Source organism: Ilyonectria robusta (genome assembly GCF_021365365.1).
Source record: "Ilyonectria robusta strain PMI_751 chromosome Unknown BGZ61scaffold_23, whole genome shotgun sequence".
NCBI lineage: Eukaryota > Fungi > Ascomycota > Sordariomycetes > Hypocreales > Nectriaceae > Ilyonectria > Ilyonectria robusta.
In genome coordinates, this window is record NW_025764457.1 from 267,655 (window position 1) to 286,946 (window position 19,292).

General features: G+C 53.4%; 6 protein-coding genes across 6 annotated transcripts; 3 read left to right on the top strand and 3 right to left on the bottom strand.

The window, feature by feature from the left end:
* Positions 1 to 4,592: 4,592 nt before the first annotated feature.
* Positions 4,593 to 6,601, top strand: BGZ61DRAFT_363194 (uncharacterized protein; the record flags this gene model as incomplete). Its single annotated transcript, XM_046241413.1, has 2 exons — positions 4,593 to 4,761; positions 4,860 to 6,601. 2 exons carry the CDS (start codon positions 4,593 to 4,595, stop codon positions 6,599 to 6,601), a joined length of 1,911 nt encoding a protein of 636 aa, XP_046098913.1.
* Positions 6,602 to 7,385: 784 nt separating this feature from the next.
* Positions 7,386 to 8,189, top strand: BGZ61DRAFT_363342 (Ccc1 family; the record flags this gene model as incomplete). The annotated part of the gene is made up of 1 exon (XM_046241430.1): positions 7,386 to 8,189. One exon carries the CDS (start codon positions 7,386 to 7,388, stop codon positions 8,187 to 8,189), a length of 804 nt encoding a protein of 267 aa, XP_046098914.1.
* Positions 8,190 to 9,106: 917 nt separating this feature from the next.
* On the bottom strand, positions 9,107 to 11,485 carry BGZ61DRAFT_459562 (binuclear zinc transcription factor). Its single transcript, XM_046246928.1, has 6 exons — positions 11,133 to 11,485; positions 10,902 to 11,040; positions 10,639 to 10,855; positions 10,294 to 10,593; positions 9,536 to 10,243; positions 9,107 to 9,474 (listed from the first exon to the last, which is right to left on the bottom strand). Exons 1-6 carry the CDS (start codon positions 11,344 to 11,346, stop codon positions 9,331 to 9,333), a joined length of 1,722 nt encoding a protein of 573 aa, XP_046098915.1. The 5' UTR covers positions 11,347 to 11,485; the 3' UTR covers positions 9,107 to 9,330.
* Positions 11,486 to 11,825: 340 nt separating this feature from the next.
* On the bottom strand, positions 11,826 to 12,812 carry BGZ61DRAFT_459564 (uncharacterized protein). Its single transcript, XM_046246929.1, has one exon. It carries the CDS (start codon positions 12,536 to 12,538, stop codon positions 11,978 to 11,980), a length of 561 nt encoding a protein of 186 aa, XP_046098916.1. The 5' UTR covers positions 12,539 to 12,812; the 3' UTR covers positions 11,826 to 11,977.
* Positions 12,813 to 15,214: 2,402 nt separating this feature from the next.
* BGZ61DRAFT_459565 (uncharacterized protein) lies at positions 15,215 to 16,902 on the bottom strand. The gene has a single exon (XM_046246930.1). The coding sequence runs from the start codon at positions 16,833 to 16,835 to the stop codon at positions 15,384 to 15,386; it is 1,452 nt and encodes a 483-aa protein (XP_046098917.1). The 5' UTR covers positions 16,836 to 16,902; the 3' UTR covers positions 15,215 to 15,383.
* A 146-nt stretch (positions 16,903 to 17,048) lies between these two features.
* On the top strand, positions 17,049 to 19,050 carry BGZ61DRAFT_107701 (WD40-repeat-containing domain protein). The gene is made up of 2 exons (XM_046236896.1): positions 17,049 to 17,764; positions 17,817 to 19,050. Exons 1-2 carry the CDS (start codon positions 17,239 to 17,241, stop codon positions 18,842 to 18,844), a joined length of 1,554 nt encoding a protein of 517 aa, XP_046098918.1. The 5' UTR covers positions 17,049 to 17,238; the 3' UTR covers positions 18,845 to 19,050.
* Positions 19,051 to 19,292: the final 242 nt, after the last annotated feature.

Below are 19,292 nucleotides of genomic sequence, written 5' to 3' on the forward strand. Positions count from 1 at the left end.
CGGAACTGAACCACATGAGAACACCACAATAAGACCAGAAGAACAGAAAATAAAAGGCATTTGAATATGATTATATTTCCCGATTTCTTTCATCTTAAATCACGCCCATGAAGCTTCCCCAGGCATCACATCCGAGAGGCAGACTTGCAAACCGCCTTGGGATGAGCCGCCCGTCCCCACCACGGAAACAGAACCCGGGGCAACGGCACGACACCCGAATGGCATCTGAGGATCGTCTCGACATGAGATCGCATCGCAATATCCGTGATCACACCGTTGTTCATTGGCCAAACCCAAACCAGCCAGATTCCAGGCTTCGCAACCATCCGACCTGGGACAACACTTTAGGTCTGTCAGTCTGATGTCACGATTGTTGAATTATTCATCACCTATCTCGCACTGCGGTTAAAAAAAACCCTCTGGGCCCATGTCTTGTCCGCCGATTTTAGCTCTCTAGATATCCCACGCTAATTGTTGATCCCGCTTAGCCGGTGATGCGGTCGAGGTCATGAGCAACCAGCAAACTCACCAAACCAAGATAGCCAAGCGATACTCCACGAGAAAGCGAAGGTATGGAATATGAAAGAAATGTCGCGTGGACTAGATTAGCTGAGTCTCTCTGGCATCTCTTCCGGTGGTTGCCAACCACGCAGCTATGATACAATCCATCAAAGGCGAAGATCAACGTCCATGGATCCCGATCGATATAAAAAAGGCCTGCCCACTGAACGATGCCATATCCGAACTAAAGGCTTCTAGCAACACCTCACCGATATCAGAAAACGTCCACTTCTTCCTGCTGCCATACTTCCATGCCATGATGTTATCACAGGGGGTTGCCAACGGCCTCCACCTTCGCCAACACTTTTCGAGACATACTCAAGGGCCTTGTGGATTTTTCGAACCCGAGTTCCCCAGATTGCTTCTCAATCTCTGAAGTGTGTCGTTTTCCAACAGGTTACGAGATACGGCTGCCAAAGAAGTCTTGTACGATAGTTGGTATCATGATGAGGGCCGTATGGAAGGGTATTCTGGGATTGGGATAAGGATTGTCAACCCTGCTTATGGGGTGGCCGTGTTTGAATTTTGTGCGAACCACAGGACCGGCGACTGCTTGATGGCCATTTCTACAGTAATCAAGTGTCATATTCAGTGGTGGTTGGTTGGTGGAATCAACTAAACTCTGTCAACCCCCAGTTGAGTTTTTGACTGTTATTATGACTTTAATGCCGCCTGAACTCTACTCGCTTCAGAGAATCAACTAAAATTATCGTCTTGAGCAACCCCATCCTCCCTTTACCGCACCGATTCCCGAGCCACGTCCGAGAACGAAGCCACAATCACGATCCGAGTTGCAAACCTTGTCCAATACATCCCGTCTGTATCTTCTAAACAGACATGCAAACACAAGCTGGCACTGGTATACAACACGAGACCAAAGCATATTTGCGACGAAGGGTAATTGCCTCTAGAACAAATTCACCGCGGCGATGCTCCGGGTTCCGACCTCGAGATCTGTATGCGCAAATTCAAGCACTCGTTCCCGGTGGGAAAGGTTGCATGGCCAACTCCAAGGTCGTGCGGACATCAAGTTTCTGGTGGTTGCATTCTGGTCTAGAAGCCTGGGAGAAACTGGCAGTCTCACATCACTGGTGGTCTTTCCCGCGTTCGTCCTGAAGTCTAGAGGCCAATGCGAATGCCGTACATGAACTTGACACAAGTTGTTGAAGATCGGGTCTGGTGGAACGCTCAGTACCCCCATTATCACAAAATTAGTGTTGTTTTCTAATTGGGAAATGCTTCTGGCCAACCTAAGTGTTTCAAGCTCAAATTGGTCACCATACCATTACCCACCAAGCCTTCTTAACATGCGTCATGCCTAAGCTCTTTTCTCATAAGATCCAGGCCAGTACTATAGCAATCTAACATGAGCAATGATCTAGCGTAATTGAAAGCCGAATCATACAGGTTCAACAACAAACCCTGTGTCTACTTAAACAGTATAGGGTGGACAAAGTCGGTCAAAGCGTAGGAGAAAGATAACTCAAAGTCCTACTACAAGGGAGAATGCGTTGAATCACTATGAGTGGCGTCAATCAGCTAGCTTGGGACGGATGATACACTCGTTGATGTGTTTCTCGTAGTCGGTCGAGTTGTTGTAGTGTTCAAGAGGTTTCTCTGCGCCTGTTAAGCAGTCACACAAACTCCACTCCTACAATCTTTGTCCCTCCTTGTGTTTAGGTAACAGTTAATTACTTATTCCTCATGGCCTGAGTGCATGTCTAGCGTTGTTTACTCGCATGACGCCTCGTTGTGAACTGGAAATTCCGACATGGCAGACAGAGAGAATTGGGCTAGAATGCTTTCAGAGAACCGAGGAGATCACCAACTTCCTTCTAGTGGAGACTGTCAAGGGATCGACCAACCTGGTGGCTTGAGTTTGCCAAGTCACTAGTCATAATATCAAGTCATTTTCGGCGCCATGCATTCATCCACTGTTCACTTCTTCCAGCACAGTACGGCGCAGGACCAACAAGCACTGTTTCGTCTAAAAACCGAGGCGTCGAGATGGTACTCGAGTAATACGTAGACTCGGTGTGAATGTAGACCTAGACTTGAGCCAGGTCTAGTACACCTCCGCATAAATCAAGGCGGACTAGTTGACAAACTGTGGCGTGCTGAACCGAGCCTGGTAGTCGGGTCCAGGCCATGTTCTTGCATCTGGCAGAAGCCAATCTGATGTTGTGAATCAGAGCCGCCAATGCAAGTCCAATAGCCGAATGCATCCCCGAGTGAGATCAAGAAGCAAGGCGATGAATGAGGCAGGGATCTGCTGTAGTGGCCCCGTTTAGTTTAGACTTGTGTTTAGTATCTAGCGGTGTGATGGGCGGCCACAATATACTAATAGATGTGTTGGTTGACTCGAAATGCAATTGTTGGCTGCATGTCAGCATGACGTGTCACATTTAACATGTCGTTTGTGATCAAGCTTATCATCCATGTTCTCCTCACACGCTAGGATATTGCAAGACATTTCTTCTGGTTACTGGGTACTAGATGGTTCAGCCTCTCAGTATCACAATGTAGAGTAAAGCAACGTAGTAGACGGTGCACAATACCGGTGCACAATTAGATGACATACCTAGCACCAGAAGGTCTGGTGAATTGAATAAGAGAGAGGATATGATAGTATGAGATTTCAATTAGCCCTTGAGCATTACGCATTCAAGAGCCAAGCTTTGAGAATAACGGGCCACCGCCAGGTTCTTTCTGTGAACATTTGCGTGGATTGCTTTGTGGTACACAGAATTAGGCGGCTCTGCACGGTGGCATAAAGAAGACTTCAGTGAGATTTGTTCAGTTTATTGGTGCATGGGCAAGCGCAAGCCTCTTGGGGTCCCGCGAGGAAACTGGCGGTGTCACGATGAATCCCATGCACAAAACGACAACCAACAAGACATACGGAATGCGACAATATTTAAAATGCGACGGGTGAGAAGCTTAATCATGTAGGACAAACACCTTGGGACCGTGGCGCTAATGCCGAGTGCATGATTCCCATGTTTACTTCGATTGATGGATTTAGGGGTTGAATCAATGCTCATGGGGAATTAAATAACCTGCCTATGGGTTCGCCGACTGCAAGTAACTTAAGCCGCGGACGCTCAATTTCGCTGTACGGGACCGAAGACAAGTACCGTCAACGATCCCTCGGGGCCCTAATAAATCGCCCATCTATACGACGTCGTATTTACGGGCCAAAGCCAGCGATTGACGCGCCAATATCCCTCGGCATAGTCGCTGGTACGCGCCGAAGGTTGCTGGGCTCGCATCAAGATTGCACCCAAGCTTCCCCGCAGAAGATTGCCTCGGGCGACAAGAACCCTGTCCCGCGCGGCAGAACGATGCTCGATTTCGGGGAATTCAACACTTACCCCAACAACGCGAGTGGACCAATTGGAGCTCCACTTGGCTTTTTGTTAATCGATTGTTGCTACCCTGATTACCGTGTTATCGGGGGCTATTAGCGATGAAGTCAGATGGATGATGATGGGGTTGGCATTGTCACAAGCTCGCATTCTGCTGCAACTGTTATTCAATGAGACACAGGTTTCAAGTGTCAATCGAGACAACCCACGATCAACCATTCTCCATATTAGCACACCAACCAACCTCCCATTGTCCCCTAAAATAGTCTCTGCCAAGTCCTGATATGTGCTTAACGGGGCGTCCACTTCGCTTTCGCTTCCCAGCAACGCAGCCGACCCAACTGCCGCTCGCGCTCTCCACGGGGAATTGACAGCGCGGGGTCTCCGCCTTCTCCAAGGTCCGCCACCCACGATACCGCGGCTTCGAAAGCTGCGACAAGTGCATAACGGCCAAAGCCAGTTAAAAGGAGAGACGGGGAAAGGGGAGAATTGGAGGTTGGTTTCCACATTGGCTTTGGCTTTGGCGAAGTTGTTGCTGTTTTCTCTGGCTCTTTAGCTCTTTGTCTTCCTCTTGACTTCCCTCTCCTCGGCTCCTTTTTTTTGCCTCCATCCGTTCTGCAACTCGGCGAGAAAACCTCAACCACCGAACACGGACAACTCACCATGTCTGCAGAACCCTCCTACGCCGGCTTCCCGGCCAATGTGCCCGGCGTCAACACCTTCGATTGGCTCTTCAGCAACCCCTTTGAGTCCGAGAGCGAGTACACCACCCTCAAGCAAAGGGTACCGCGCATAGCTGAAGACGCGCCTATCTTTGTCGACCACGCATCAGGTACGCGAGCGGCACTGTCAGACCTCAATCGGGGTTCTCATGTTCCCTAAACTTCGGTACCCCGTCAAGCCCCAATATGCTAAAGTGATATAACCCAGATCGCGCCCTCACATACTCCCGCCTCAGGAATGACGCCCTCGCGCTGGCCGGCAGCCTGCAGGCACTCGGCCTCGATCCGGAAGCCATCCAGTCCCTACCGCCGACACCTTCCTGCGCACGCCCAGAGGTGTCCCCCGTAGTGCTCGTCCAGTTGCCCAATTGCCTGCCCTTCGCTACAGCGCTGCTCGGCACCCTCGCCGCCGGCTTGACCGCGACGCTCGTGTCCCCGGGCCTCACGGCGACGGAGCTCGCGTGGGTGGTGAAGAATTCGCGGCCGCACGTCATCATCACCCTCAAGTCGAGCCTCGAGACCGTGACGCAGGCTCTCGAGAACCAGGACGACCCGGCGTATGTGAAGGAGACGCACATCTACACGGTTGATCTCGCCCAGGACCTGTACCCGTTGGGCCAGGCCGAATCCGGCGCCGGGGATTGGCGGAGCCTGGTCGCTCCGGACCGGGCCTTGAAGACCGGACACAAGTTTGCTCCGGAGGCGGCCTCCACACGAACGGCCGTGATTCTATGGTCGTCCGGCACATCGGGACGGTCCAAGGGCGTCCTCCTGTCACACAACGCCCTCAACTTCTCCTTGGCTTCTCTTTGGCACGAGGCCGACTTCTACGGGGGTCGGCGCCAGCGATGGCTGGGCTATGTGCCCTTCTACCACGTCTTTGGCCTGTCCAACTCGTTCCTCATCGCCATTTGCGCCGGCGCCACGGTCTACTCCATGCCCGCCTTCAAGCTCGACGCCGTGCTGGCGGCCATCCCGCGCCGCCAGATCACATACCTACACATGGCGCCGCCCGTGGCCGTGATGCTGGCCAAGTCGGCGGCCGTTGAGCCGTACCTGCGGCGGGACGCCAACGGCCGCAACGCCTTCAGCAGCGTCGTGGCCGGCGTCACAGGAGGGGCGCCGCTGGGCCACGAGATTGTGGTGCAGGTGCACGCGCGACTGGGATTCCTGGTGCGGATGGGCTACGGTATGTCTGAGGCGTGCAGCGTGACGGTGCAGAGCGGCTTGGACGAGCAGGCGATGCTTGCATACAAGAACGACACCGGACGGCCGCACTGGGGCGTCGAGCTCATGATTGCTGCCGACGCAGATGCAACCCCCCCGGCCGACGGCAAGGATGCGACCACAGTGGCCACAAAAGCAGCGCCGTTTGGCGCAGCTGGCGAGATCCTCATCCGATCCGCGGCCCTCATGAGCGCGTACATCCCCAGCCAAGGCCTCTATGCCGCCGGATCCGCACCCGACATGAGCGTGACGATGGACGCACTTACACACGACGGCTGGCTGCGCACCGGCGACGTCGGCACGCTCGACGCCGACGGCACGCTCTGCATCACCGACCGCATCAAGGAGCTCATCAAGGTCCGCGCATACCAGGTCGCCCCCGCAGAGCTAGAGGCGCTCCTCTGCAGCAGCGATGACGTTGCCGACGCCGGCGTGGTGGGCGTCCACGACAAGAGCGAGGCGACCGAGTGGCCGCGGGCCTACGTCGTCGCGCGCGACCCGAGCAAGACGGACGCCGAGCTGAATGCCCTCGCGCAGCAGCTCAAGGCGCACGTCGAGAGCCACACGGCGCGGTACAAGTGGCTCGTGGGCGGCATCGTCTTCGTCAAGCAGATCCCCAAGTCGCCCAGCGGCAAGATCCTGCGGCGGGTGATGCGCGACGGCGGCGTCCAGGGCCTCGAGGTGGCGCTGTACCAGCGCAAGAAGAGAGACCACAAGCTGTGAAGCCGGCCACCACCACGGCTGCTTTTACTAAGCCTCCAGGCCGCTGCCTTTGTGTGCCTCGTAAATACGCCGCGTAGCCGTGCTTCTCCCCTGTTTTTTCACTTCGTTCCCAGCTGCTCGAGCTCCCAACGCAGTATAGCCGCGATGCCCTCTGGCCCGCTAGCCTCGACTCGTCATGGCGGTTTGCATTTTGTCTTTGGCTACGACGAACTGTGGACTCTTCGCTGCGACCGTGCGTCCGCTGGGAAAGGAGTGTTTACCACCGGATGACTAAAACACGGCCGCTGATTGGTCAATTGCGCCCCAGCATCACACCGAGCCGGCGACTGAGCGAGCCCGCTGCGGGTCAGGGCCAGACACCACGAGCTCCAGCGCCAGGGATGAGGGATGCTGACATTGGCGAGCACGGCAGTTCGCGTCCAAATCTCGAGGGGCCAGAGAACGGGCGTAGGCAGTTTCGCCCTCGGACTTGTCGGACAAGGGCGCTTTTTTGGTAATTTGGCGGAGACGGCTTGGACAGGTCCGAGATTGGGGGAGACGTATAAAGATGTCCGGGGGAAGCTGTTTTTGTTGTACCTAGATGCCATGTACTACTATACTATGCTCACTTACACTTGATACTCATTCACACTTATACTTATACTCACACCACAATCTCACACACCGTAGCTCTATGGTCCATTACACTTCATTCGACTTTACTCCCTCCAACATCACCACCAACAACCGCAACACCACCAATAACCGCAACAACACCAACACCAACACCAACACAACAGCCGCAATGACCCATATCCCTTCAGAATCATCACCCCTCCTCCCCGCCGAACCTCCCATCGAGACGGCCCATCACCAGCAACACATCCCCCTCTACCCCAGGAAGAGCCAGCACGAGGAGTGCCACATCGACTACAGCAACGTGCTCCGCGACATCATCATCGGCTTCTCAGACGGCCTCACCGTGCCCTTCGCCCTGACCGCCGGCCTCTCCAGCCTCGGCAGCGCCAAGGTCGTCATCATCGCCGGCCTCGCGGAGCTGTTCTCCGGCATGATCAGCATGGGCCTGGGCGCGTACCTCGCGGCCGTCACCGAGCGCGACCACTACAACCACCAGGAGCAGCGCGAGGCGTGCGAGGTGCAGAACATGCCCGAGGCCGAGCGCGACGGCGTCTACTCCATCCTGGAAAAGTACAACGTATCGCGGACTGCTGCCACACCCCTAGTGGATGAGCTGTGCAAGAACCCCGACCATTGGGTGCGCTTCATGATGGACTTTGACCTCAAGCTCGACAAGCCCAACATCCACCAGGCATGGATCTCGGCCGTCACCATGGGACTCAGCTACTTCATCGGCGGCCTCATCCCCATGATCCCGTACTTTGTCATGGACCGCGTGCGCGAGGCTCTTTGGGTCTCCATCGGCATCACTGTTGCTGTCCTGCTCGTCTTCGGCTACGTCAAGAACTACGTCGCCATCCGGAACCACCGCGCCGGTCTCTGGGGAGCGTTCCAGACCTTGGTCATTGGAATGCTGGCAGCAGGAACAAGCTACGCCATTGTCAGAGGCTTGGACAGAAAGGACCAATAGATATGATGAGATGATTTACGAAAAGGCGGGCAGCGGTTCCACTCAAACAAACGGCGTTGACGGTTGGATCAGGGACGGGGTTCCTGGTTCTGGTTCTGGTTCGCGACATTCGCATGGATCAACAGTACTGGCGGGCGTGGTTGGGGATCACAATGGACGGGCAGCTTCTCAGAAGCTTGGGCTGTAGGACTAGTAATGACTGAATGACAATAAAAACGAGGCACGTTGGACTCCTCTCGACACATTTTTACTTGCTTGATGAGTTCCAAATCGTTAGTAGTATCCTTGTTCATAGTGACATCCATGCAGCACTGACCTGAGAAGAAAAGAGGTGAAGCCATCGCCCTTGACAGAGTGATCGGAATTGAGTCATCCTGCCTCCCGAGGCAAGCCCCAAGAAGACAAGACGCCGCGTATCGCACTTCAGTTGTAGTCCCAACAAGCTCCGCAAAGACTTCCCATAGAGACCTGGGACGCGCACCCGTCTTCCCCTTGCGGGTATGCACGAGACGGCCCAGGCTCTGAGATTTCTGATGTCATTTGCAAACGTCGAGTGACGCAAGGCCATTACTGGCAGACCTATCCGTCCAAGCCAAATCCGCGTAGGGACGGGCCCTTGCGCGGGAGTGGCGAGGCGGGAGGCGACGTTGAAGCATACTCCGAATTTCCCACATGCAAGAGGAGGCGACCCCGACGAATCGGCGTCTTGAGAGACTGGCTTGCGCTCGTCTCTCTGTTTGTAGCATGGAAACGCAGCGTTGAAAAGGGCGATGGCTTGAGGAGAGAAGGAAGAGAGGATTCAACGCGGCGAGAATTTTCATTTGGATGACTGTATGTGGCTTACGTAAGGGCCCGCTCTGAGTCTGGGTGGAGATGTGTGCAGGTTCAAGGTCGCAGGCAGCAACACGCGGGCAGAGTAGCGAATGGGAGATATCTTATATTTTCTTACATTTTATACATATTTTATGGCTCATTATTTGTGAGCTCAATTTTGAACGGGTTTTGTTGATGGTTGTCCACCTGGTCTGCGTTGATCTAGCGAGTGTTGAAGACCTCAAGTGGGTACTCCACATTTACCAGCATCCATCCCTCGTATTTCTCTTCATTCAGGAAGGCTTAATTCATCACCACTAAGCCATCCCTACACGCTTGTTGGGTATGCTGCCGGAACTCCTGCCGGCTCCGTTGGCATCTCAAACGGGCAGAACACCACACTGCCAGCCGCCTCGTTAGGCTTGGCCATTAATGGACCCTTCAGGATCATCTTCGACATCAGACCCGTGACCTATCACCCAATGCATTAGCATCAGTTAAGATAAAACTTATGACGCAGGGAACTCCCATACCTTGCTCACGGCCGAGGGATCGATGCCGGTCCTCTGCATTGCATGGGCCATCTGAACCGCCAGCGACGCAGTCACCGTGTTCTGATGGCCGATGGTCACCATCAAATCCATCAACGAACTCATCTTAGTTTCACTCTGCTGGTTTCCAGAGTCGAGGAAATCTTCCAGAAACACAAACCCCGCCATGTACGAAGCAAACGCCACCATCGGGTTTCGGAACATGGCATTCACATCCGCAAGAGAGGCCACAATGTTGAAGATCTCGTGCGCCGCAGGGAGAAGCCTCACCTGCGTGCCTGACAACATTTCTCTTGGAATGTTATGCTTGTTTGCCCTCGCTACGCCGATGCGGTGGAGGCAGATGGTCGCTGTGTGAAGCTGGAGGTTGATGACTACCGCCTCGCGATTGTTATTGATCCCTGGGGTGCGGAGGCTGTCTGGGAGGGTTACAAAGGCCCTTGCCAGTCCGTTATTCAGATCTTGGTGGCGTTTCCAGAATACGCTGTTCTGGAAGTCTGAGGGATCGGGATCAGGATGGACCTGGTAGGTGTGGTCAAGACATTCGTGGAAGAGGTGCGCAGCTAGGATCTTGCAGCCATAGATGGAGCATGCTGAATTGTTGCGGCTCAGGGCGTCGGCCAAAGAAATCGAAGGCTCCTCTATGCAAACTTGAAAGGCCTCCTCGGATGCAGGGAGCAGCGTTTGGATCTTTTGGAGCTGTCAGTAGATGATCTGAAGCCGGCTCTGTCACTTCTCACCCGCCGAGCATCCAGTAGGCTTGGCCATCCTGTGGTGCTGCTAGTATATCTATCATTGCAGAAGACAGCCCACATCGTCCGCCGACGCTCTTCCTGCTCGCACCAGTCTTTGGGGGGTGGTAGAGTCGGTCCTAGCCCTCCCTCGCCATCAAGCTGATGCAGGCCTAAAATCTGGGCCAAGCGCACGCATCTGGAGGTATTCATGGACGACCGAGAGAACCATAAATTCGTTGCTTCGAAACGCGCCATAAGTAGGCAGCACTGTGTGTGAGCAAGTGTGACAAAATGCTCTCCTTCGCCCTGTGCCTGTCAGCAAGAATTCGCCAGTAACTTGTGTCAACCAACCTTCATCTGGTCGGCTTCAAAGTAATAGCGCGCCCGGCGATAGAAAGCATTGGCGAGGTGGTTGTAGACCGGACAAAACGTCGCTGCCAAGGCCATGACGGCGTACTGGAGGCACATTGGAGGCTGCATGTGAGGGGGGAGGTAGAGAGACGCAAGGTATCGCGATGGATGCAGCATCGATAGATCGTTGCTAATGTTTGTAAAGTAGACGTTTGTCCTTTCAATACTCAGCTCATGAATACTTTTCCAAACGGAAAACATACAATTCCTCTACAACAGCCTGGGGAGGCAGTTGTTCGAATCGGCCGGTCTCAATTAGGTCATTCTCAAACGACGCCAGAGAATGCTGCGAGGACGAAGACGCATTGTCTGAGCTGTTTTTCAATCGATATTCCAGGTCCTCTATGGCTATGATTAGCCTCTACTTCCATCACCGGGCGCCATGTCGCGATCGCGACAGCATCGGATGTGTCGGTAGAACTGCACACACGTACTCAATCGAGATTCCAACTCCTTCACCTTGGGTCTTGTTACGGTGATGACAGGCGGCTTCCGTGAAGTAGGATAGTGGCACTTTGACCCTGTTTGAGCGCACCGAGTACATCCCTGCTTCAGGCGATCGCACTTCAACTTGCGACTGCGGCACTCGTAGCATGAGTAGGGCATTGGTAAGCCTCCATCCTCAGAAGGGCTTGAGTCCTCTGCCATTCTGTCAACAAAGGAGTAGCTTCAGGCTGTAGTGCTAACTCTCCCCGCGAAATCAGAAAGCGGTGTTCAGGAAGCGTGCCACAGATCTGAGTGTCTTTCGTTGTGGTTGGTGGATTGAGTAAATAGAACGCGGCGTCATATTGAGACGAAGTGAGGATAGAGGCGATTGGCGAACTGTCACATGCCCCGCCGTGCCGTAGTGGTGCCCCGCTACTTGGTGCGGCTTCCAGAAGGCCAGGATTGTTCTGTATCTAATTCTTGAAACCATCTAGAAAGAAATTCTTTACGCAATAATATCGGCTTAATTAAATTAATTCTGTGCGTGGTCATTCCTCAGTTTTCTCCTCCATCGTATCGGCCGAACTTGTTGGCATTATGAGGCACTCAGAGCAAGAGACAATTCATTGAATCGCGATCAATTTATCTTCAATTGCTTGAAGAACAAATAGTACTATGTACTATGAAGTGTAAGGAATGTATCAAGAATAGAAAACCCAGTTAAGCACGCCCCAAAATGCAATTCCAAATCCCTGATCCCATCCATGCATCTATTTGCATTGCCATGCCGTGATTAAAGGAAAGTGCCCCGTCTGCTTGTATCCGCCTCTCGATCCAAGAACCAATTGGTTGCTTAGAAGCCGCCGTTGGGGTTGGGGTTGGGGATGACAGCACCGCCCTGCTGGTAAGGAGGAACGATGGAGACACCAGTAGTAGCAGCGACTTCCTTGTAGCGGCGCAGGCTGAAGTCCTGGTTGTCGAAGTTCTGGTTGATGACACCAGCCATGCCGCTCTGGCAGTGGTTTCCCTTGGTCTGGGGGCAGTAGTACCAAATGGGAAGCTTGTCGACGACAACGATCTGGAAGACGTCGGGAGCCTGACCGTCCTGGATGAAGAAGTTGAAGCCGGAGAAGAAGCCGGTGCCGTCGGCAAGGGGCTTGCAGGGCTCGGCGAAGCTGGACTCGGCGATAGAATGGTTCACCTTGAGGAAGTGCCACTCGACAATGTCACCAATCTCAGCGACAACGTTGTCGGGGTCGAAACGGAGACCGCCCAGGCCGGCAACGACCGAGTGGGTGACTCCGGTGAGCTCAACAGTGCCATCGGGGTAATCGTAGGTGGTAGGAGTAGGCGCAGCGGAAACGCTGGCAGCCAGGAGGAGAGCGGCGGCAGTGAGGGCCTTGAAGGAGAACATTTTGAATCTCTTTGGGTAGATGCTGATGTTGGGAGGTTGAGATGATATTGAAGAGGAGAGTGTTGGTTGCAATGTGAGGCTGTTGATTGTTGTGATGGTGATGATGAGAATTCCGTTTGAGATGGCCTACCGTCACATTATATAGATAATTGAACATGGTGATCCTCGAGTGAAGCTCTATTGATGGATCACCCAACACACTCGCCTCCGGGTTGCAACCATTCCGCGATCCTTCGCTTGAGGCTTCGGCCCTGCCCTGCTCATCTCATCGACGTCCTAAGCCGCCACGACAAGGGAGCTCTCTCCGGAGCAGTACTTCTCCGAGCCCAAGTCAGCCCCTCCGCCCCACGACAAAGCTCACCTGCTATAGCTCCGCGATTGGGCCCGCCTGCCGTAGTCGCTTACTCCGTGGAAGAGGCAAGAAATTTTGGTGTCTCTGTCAGCGTGGCTAAGACTAGCCCCCAACCTGCTGCGCCCCCGAAAGCGCTGTGCATGGACGACGCGATCTCTAAATCTGGGGAACTGCCAGTCTAGCAGCCGAAGCGGCCGACCGTTTTCATCTAGAATGGGATTAGGATGGCCGTATTTTTAGCCCTGGCCATGTCGACTCCCGGGATGATCCCTCAACCACGTGCTGTCGCATACCACACCGCCGGGATTGACGTGCTGTATTATTGTGTAATATAACTGGCCGGTATGATATCTGCTGCGTTGTCAGTTCTTTTGCATATTTGTCTCGTAGCTTTAAAATTAGTCTTGTAAAAATAATCTAGACCTGCGTTGCAGCGTGGCAACCCACCATGGTGTTGAGCACGACAAGTGCCGAGCTTGGTACTTTCTCGTCGCCCCCGCCGCCTCATCTGATCCGGGCTGACCGGCGAGGCAAAAACGGATTGGGCATTGCAAATACTATGAATCGCGTCCAATCTTAAGACGTTTCTTAGACAGCTGGGGCGAGCTCACGTAGTAGTCACCTCGGCGAAATGGCTTCTCACTCAGCATTGTCCATAAGCCATAATCACAAAGACTGCCTATCTCAGAGATGATTTCCAGCTGAATTTTGCCTTGACCAATACCACTTCATTCTAGGCAGAACTGTTAGCTCACGACTCATCCGCCCCCAACCTGACTCTGCGTCGGGGGAATCTGATCGGGCGTGGACTTGCGAATCCCAGCATTTGCAATTAATGCACAAGTGCATTGCCGAGAATAGCACCTCGGCAATTTTTGCAAAAGGTCTGCCTGACCATCGCACTCCCTCTGCACTCGAAGATAGAATTCTCTGGTAAGTGGCGGTGGAAATAGTGCTGCTGACCAAAAATGTTGGCCGGCCGCGCGGAGGCCTTACCGAACACTGCCGTCGGTCCAACTCCTCAGAGCCTGAGTCCAAATATGTTGAGGATCTTCCCCACTGGCGGCATACAGTAAGCGCCTCTGTCATCTCTAGCTATAGCTCGCCGCGGCTGATCAAGGCATCAAGCGACCTACACGCCAGATGCTATTCCGCTTCGTAGGAATCCTGCCAAGCCGGAAGTCTTCGGCCGTCTACCATCTAAGGGAAGACTGCCTGTTGGCCGAGGACCCAAATACAGCCATTAACGTCCGCCGAGCAAGGCCAGCGAAGCCTCGCTAAGCGGGCTTTAGGATGATTTTTGCCCTATTTTGGGGGAGGGGACTTCGGCTTGTCAGCATCCCTTCCCCACGTTGGAGGCCTGTACGCGTAGACAGGTTGGGAGGACAAGGTCAAACATAGGACTGCTTCTTGGATGCATGGAACTTTGGGTTGAGGCGTAGCAATGGCAAAGCCGTGAGCCGTGGTAGTTGCCATCCACCAAGGGTTGTGGAGAAGGGGATTGCTTCTGTTCCACTGAAAGCCGATGATCAAACACAGACTCCTCTCTCTTCATTTTCCTATGCGTCTTCAGGCCTTAGTATTGACTTTAATGAGTTTGGACGTCTGGACTGCTTGATAACTGATCCAGATGGCTTCGCAAGCATCAATCACGATCCAGTTTCATTATACTTCTCGGTTCTCAGCTAAGCAAGCCCCAAATTCTTCCCTTTATGTCCGATGATATTTTTGTCCGGCAAACGGCTTACTTGGAAGCATTCAGATGTTCATCATGAATTCCCTGCCGCACCCGTTTGCTGGCGTTTCGACCCATACTAGCTCGCCGGCTGGATTTCCGAACACGGAGTACGAACGACAAAACAATGACTACATACTGTCTGGATGCAATCACGGCTTTATGTAAATTCCCTATGACATGGTAAAAGAAACGGGATTTGACGGATTTCACCCATCCTCTTTTTGAGCACACCTCTCCGTTCCAGATCTTGCGCCGCTCAGCCTGTTCTCTAGGCCTGCTCCACATGCATGAAAGAGTCCATAACATTTTACACGAGGCTTGTTCTTGTTGTTGTCTTCTTCACATCTAATAATAACTCTAGTGTTCATGGGGATCGAAGAACGTCGACATCAGCTCTGTTAGAAGCTACATATTGGCATCAGGGCAATTGTCTTGGAATTAGGTCTTGCAATACAAAAAACGAGATGGTCGCATGTCAGTTTGTCCCATCCGATCTTAGTTCCACGAGCCTACACCAGGTCCACTGAACAACTCAATCTCGCGAGCGCCGAATACAATGAGGTTGAACAGCGAGAGTAATTAAATACCAGCGTGTCGTCTTTGGGTTTCATACAGGTCTATCTAGAATACAGTTTGGCCACAGCCAGTGGTGATTTACACGTAGTTCTCCCTTAAACTCCGACCCAATTCCTTTTTGTGGTGATACATCAGTGTTACAAAGTTCTTCATCCAGTCGTACATCTCTCCCGATACTCTCAGTAAGAGTGTTGCTTCCTGTCGTCCTCGCCCTCGCCCTCACCCTCACCCTCGTCTTCCTCAAGTCCCAGGTCCAGCTCCATCTCATCCTCCTGTCGTTGGTGTATCTGAAGACCCTGCTGCTTGAATGAGAAGATGGTGTAGTTGGCGAGCTCCTCCAGTCGGTTGTCCAGGCTGCTGTCGTAGGGAGGCAGCTCGGTCATTGCCATGACGAAGCGACCCTGCGCACCCCAAGCGCAACCATGGAGTTGTTCGCGGATTTGCGTGAGAAGGGTTTCGATGTCGGGGTCAGAATAGAGCCCGACCGACCTCATCTCCTCCATGGTCTCAACAGCAGAGACAAGATCGCCGTAGCGGTTCCAGTGGATTTGGGCAAGCTTATGGAACAGGGGCGTAGAGATTCCCAGCACGTAGGAGGGTAGGCCAAGCGACCTGATGCGAGGGAGGATGTTGAATGCCAGGGGCGACGGCTGGGCGAAGGCCGTGTCGAAAAGACCAAGCCCAGTGGCAAGGTAGTGAGGGTAAAGAGGTCCATGGACGTCCATAATCATGGTGCCGGGCTCTTCACTATCGGGCACCGCTACTGGCTCTGGCTGTTCAGTGCTGGCCTGCTTCTTCGACTTCTTCCCCCGTTTCGTGGCCGGCTTCTCGGGCTGTTCCGTGCTGGCTTCCTTCGCAGTCTGCTTCTTCGGTTTCCTCCCCCGACTAATTGCCGACTTCACCTCAGCAACCTGAGCAATACCAAGTTTCTCCGGCAGAGAAAATACTTCCTTCTCCATGACGTGCCACAGCTCGATATCGCTCCGGCAGGCCGTCATCAACGCATCCACTCTCTCCTTCTCCTGGTTGCGGATCTCGCCATAGCGCTTCCACTCGGCCATCTGCTTGGCTTCTGCCTCATCCAACCCAATCATGTCGCTGAGTCGTGGGCGTTTCGGCGCCAGCTCAAACTTGCCCAGAGCCACTTCAGCGGCGGTCCGCAGGGACTGAGGGTAGCGCTGCAGGAACTGGTCGCTGAATTCACTGCCACGAGCTTGGTCGACGATAGAGCTGGCCATCGGCTGGTCACCCGATGCGTCAGAGTCGGCACCATCTATCAAACTTGGTGGGAACCGATTCGCCCTTGTATCGGGAAACTCAGGCCGTCTCTTCGGCTTTGGCATGCGGCCTTGAGCAATCTCATCAAAGATGCCTTTGAAGATATCCACTTCACTTGGGGTGATTGTCGAGGGCTTCGCCTCAGCTGCGAGGGTAGATTCATGGCCCTTGGCGTGCTCCTCATTGTCCCATTCAAAGGGAATAGAACTGTCGGCCCTGTTGGGGTTTGGGTTGGAATCCTTGGGTCGAGTAGCAAGGGAAGCTCGTTGAACGAGGAAAAATGAAGTGGGACGTCTGCAAGCCCGTTGCAGAGTCCGGGTCCGGTAAAGAAAGGGAAATAAATTAGGAGGCATTTTTCCAAGTGCAATCAATTGATTGCTTCTAGATTCTTGTTGTCTTGTCTCATCCGCAAGACTTGCTCAGCTTCTTGATCTAGATCTCGAAAATTGAACCAAAATGGACAAGGGTGCCGGCGGGTAATCTTCGGAATTGAAACGCGTGCCTGGTCACGAGCGCGTGACTTCGCGCCAAAGCAATTAATCCAAGTCGCGCTCCCTCTGCACCGTGCATCACACCCTTGGCGCAGTCGCGATCTCTGCCTGTTTCTCTCAATTCTCAACGCGGACTTGGTCTTCAATCCACCAGTTTGGCAACAAATCCCTCTACTTCGAGGATTCCTTCCTGTTGCTAAACTTCTGTTTCATTGTACTCCCTTTTCTCAACCTGGTTCTAGCAAGCAACAGAACCAAAGTCGCAATGCCACCCCAAAGGGATGGCGCGCCGATGAGCGCCTTCGAGCGTCGTCGGCTGGAGAATATAGCGACTAACCAGGCGCTTTTGAATAACGCCGCCGCTGTGGCCAAGAAGATGACGCCTAAAACGACACCTAAATCGACACCAACGAGAGCCAAGAGTAGGACTCGAAGCACTCCCGTGAAGCGGGAAAGCTCACGGCCAACCAGAATGAGCTCCCGACTCGCTGGTCTCGACGCCGACAACGAAACCCTCAAAAGAAAAATGAAAGTCGAGGAAGAGACGGCAGCAGAGCAGGCCAAAGCGAAAAAGATGAGGGTCAGCGGTGACCTCAACCTCGGCGACATAACTGTGGACGGGAAGAAGTGGGTGGCAGGAATTGGAGGTCTTAAAGGCATTATCCGAGGCGCGCAACCCGGTGTGAGGACTTTCACGGAAGACGACTTGACCGAAACGACGGACAAAGGACTCAAAGACTTGAGGTTGCGGATGGGAGGACTCAAGTTATACGAGCATTGGGCGCCTAACGGTAAATTTCTTGAAGCCCTTGTCGCAATCATGATTCTAACAGGCATACCCAGAAATCAAGATCACGCCCCAACGGGCTTATGCCCTTGGATTTCACCCCACCGAATCCAAGCCCATCATTTTCGCAGGAGATAAAGAAGGCGCGATGGGTGTTTTCGATGCATCTCAGACAGCTCCAGAAGTTGACGATGATGACGATGACGCCCGTATCCCGGACCCCAACATCTCAGCTTTCAAGACGCATTCCCGCACAATTACGTCGTTTGTGTTTTCCCAACACGACACGAACAGCGTTTATTCGGCGTCATATGATTCATCAATTCGAAAAATGGATCTAGAGAAAGAGACTTCTATCCAAATGTATGCTCCGTCAGACGCAAACGACGAGTTGCCCATCTCGGCACTGGACATGGCAGATTCGGAGCCGAATCTGCTCTTCTTTTCCACTCTAGATGGTGGCGTCGGCCGTTACGATATGAGGACACCTGGTGATGATGCGGAAATTTGGACCCTTTCAGAGCAGAAGATAGGAGGTTTCTCGCTCCATCCCCTACAGCCTCACCTGGTTGCTACCGCATCTTTGGACCGGACTCTCAAAATCTGGGATCTACGAAAGATCACTGGAAAGGGGGACTTGAGACACCCTGCCCTTATTGGGGAGCACGGGTCGCGCTTGTCAGTGTCGCATGCCTCATGGAGTCCTGGTGGACACATTGCCACGTCTTCATATGATGACACGATCAAGATCTATGACTTTTCAGAAGCGGGAAGCTGGAAAACTGGGAAGGACATTGACTCAAAAGCGATGACGCCCAGCCACACTGTTCGACATAATAACCAGACGGGACGCTGGGTGACGATCCTCAAGCCGCAGTGGCAGAGGAGGCCGAACGACGGAATTCAGAAATTCGTTATCGGAAACATGAATCGGTTTGTCGATGTGTTTGCCTCAGATGGCAGTCAACTTGCCCAGTTGGATGGTGATGGTATCTCAGCAGTGCCAGCCGTAGCTCATTTCCATCCCACATTGGACTGGGTCGCGGGGGCCACTGCTAGTGGAAAGTTGTGCCTCTGGCAGTAGCCCAGTCCGGCGGATCTGACAAAGAGTGGATGTGTACATGTATATGGATAGATGGCTGGCTGGCTTTGATGTCCTACGGGAGTTGGATGTCTTGTAACGGTACGAATGGATGGAATGTTTCGTTGAATTATGTCGAACGGCGGGAAATGGCACTGTTGCCTCGAGAGCAACCAAAAGGCTAGGACCGAAAGCGAGGCTGCGCCGGAAGCGAGCTGCGGCATGCCAAGACACGACATGCAGATATCCCTGTACAAACTAATGCTACCGTTGTGGTTTCGGACTGAAGCTGACTCGATGCTTCTCACGCACACACACTCACTCGCCGTGATCTGATCACTCCCAGCAGTCCCCCAAATGCATCCAAAGTAGCTAGAGGGGATTCATACGCCTCGGAAGCGGCGGGACCAGATGATCAGTCCATCACGTCCCTCCAAACGACGACAAAGAC

Bases quoted from the DNA above. Each gene is read 5' to 3' on its own strand.
- BGZ61DRAFT_459562 (XM_046246928.1), bottom strand. From the start codon at position 11,346: ATGGCAGAGGACTCAAGCCCTTCTGAGGATGGAGGCTTACCAATGCCC. The intron at 11,041-11,132 runs GTACGTGTGTGC...TCATAGCCATAG, and splicing joins GGAGTTGGAATCTCGATTGA to AGGACCTGGAATATCGATTG. The intron at 9,475-9,535 runs GTATGGGAGTTC...ATTGGGTGATAG, and splicing joins ATCCCTCGGCCGTGAGCAAG to GTCACGGGTCTGATGTCGAA.
- BGZ61DRAFT_459564 (XM_046246929.1), bottom strand. From the start codon at position 12,538: ATGTTCTCCTTCAAGGCCCTCACTGCCGCCGCTCTCCTCCTGGCTGCC.
- BGZ61DRAFT_459565 (XM_046246930.1), bottom strand. From the start codon at position 16,835: ATGCCTCCTAATTTATTTCCCTTTCTTTACCGGACCCGGACTCTGCAA.
- BGZ61DRAFT_107701 (XM_046236896.1), top strand. From the start codon at position 17,239: ATGCCACCCCAAAGGGATGGCGCGCCGATGAGCGCCTTCGAGCGTCGT. The intron at 17,765-17,816 runs GTAAATTTCTTG...AGGCATACCCAG, and splicing joins CGAGCATTGGGCGCCTAACG to AAATCAAGATCACGCCCCAA.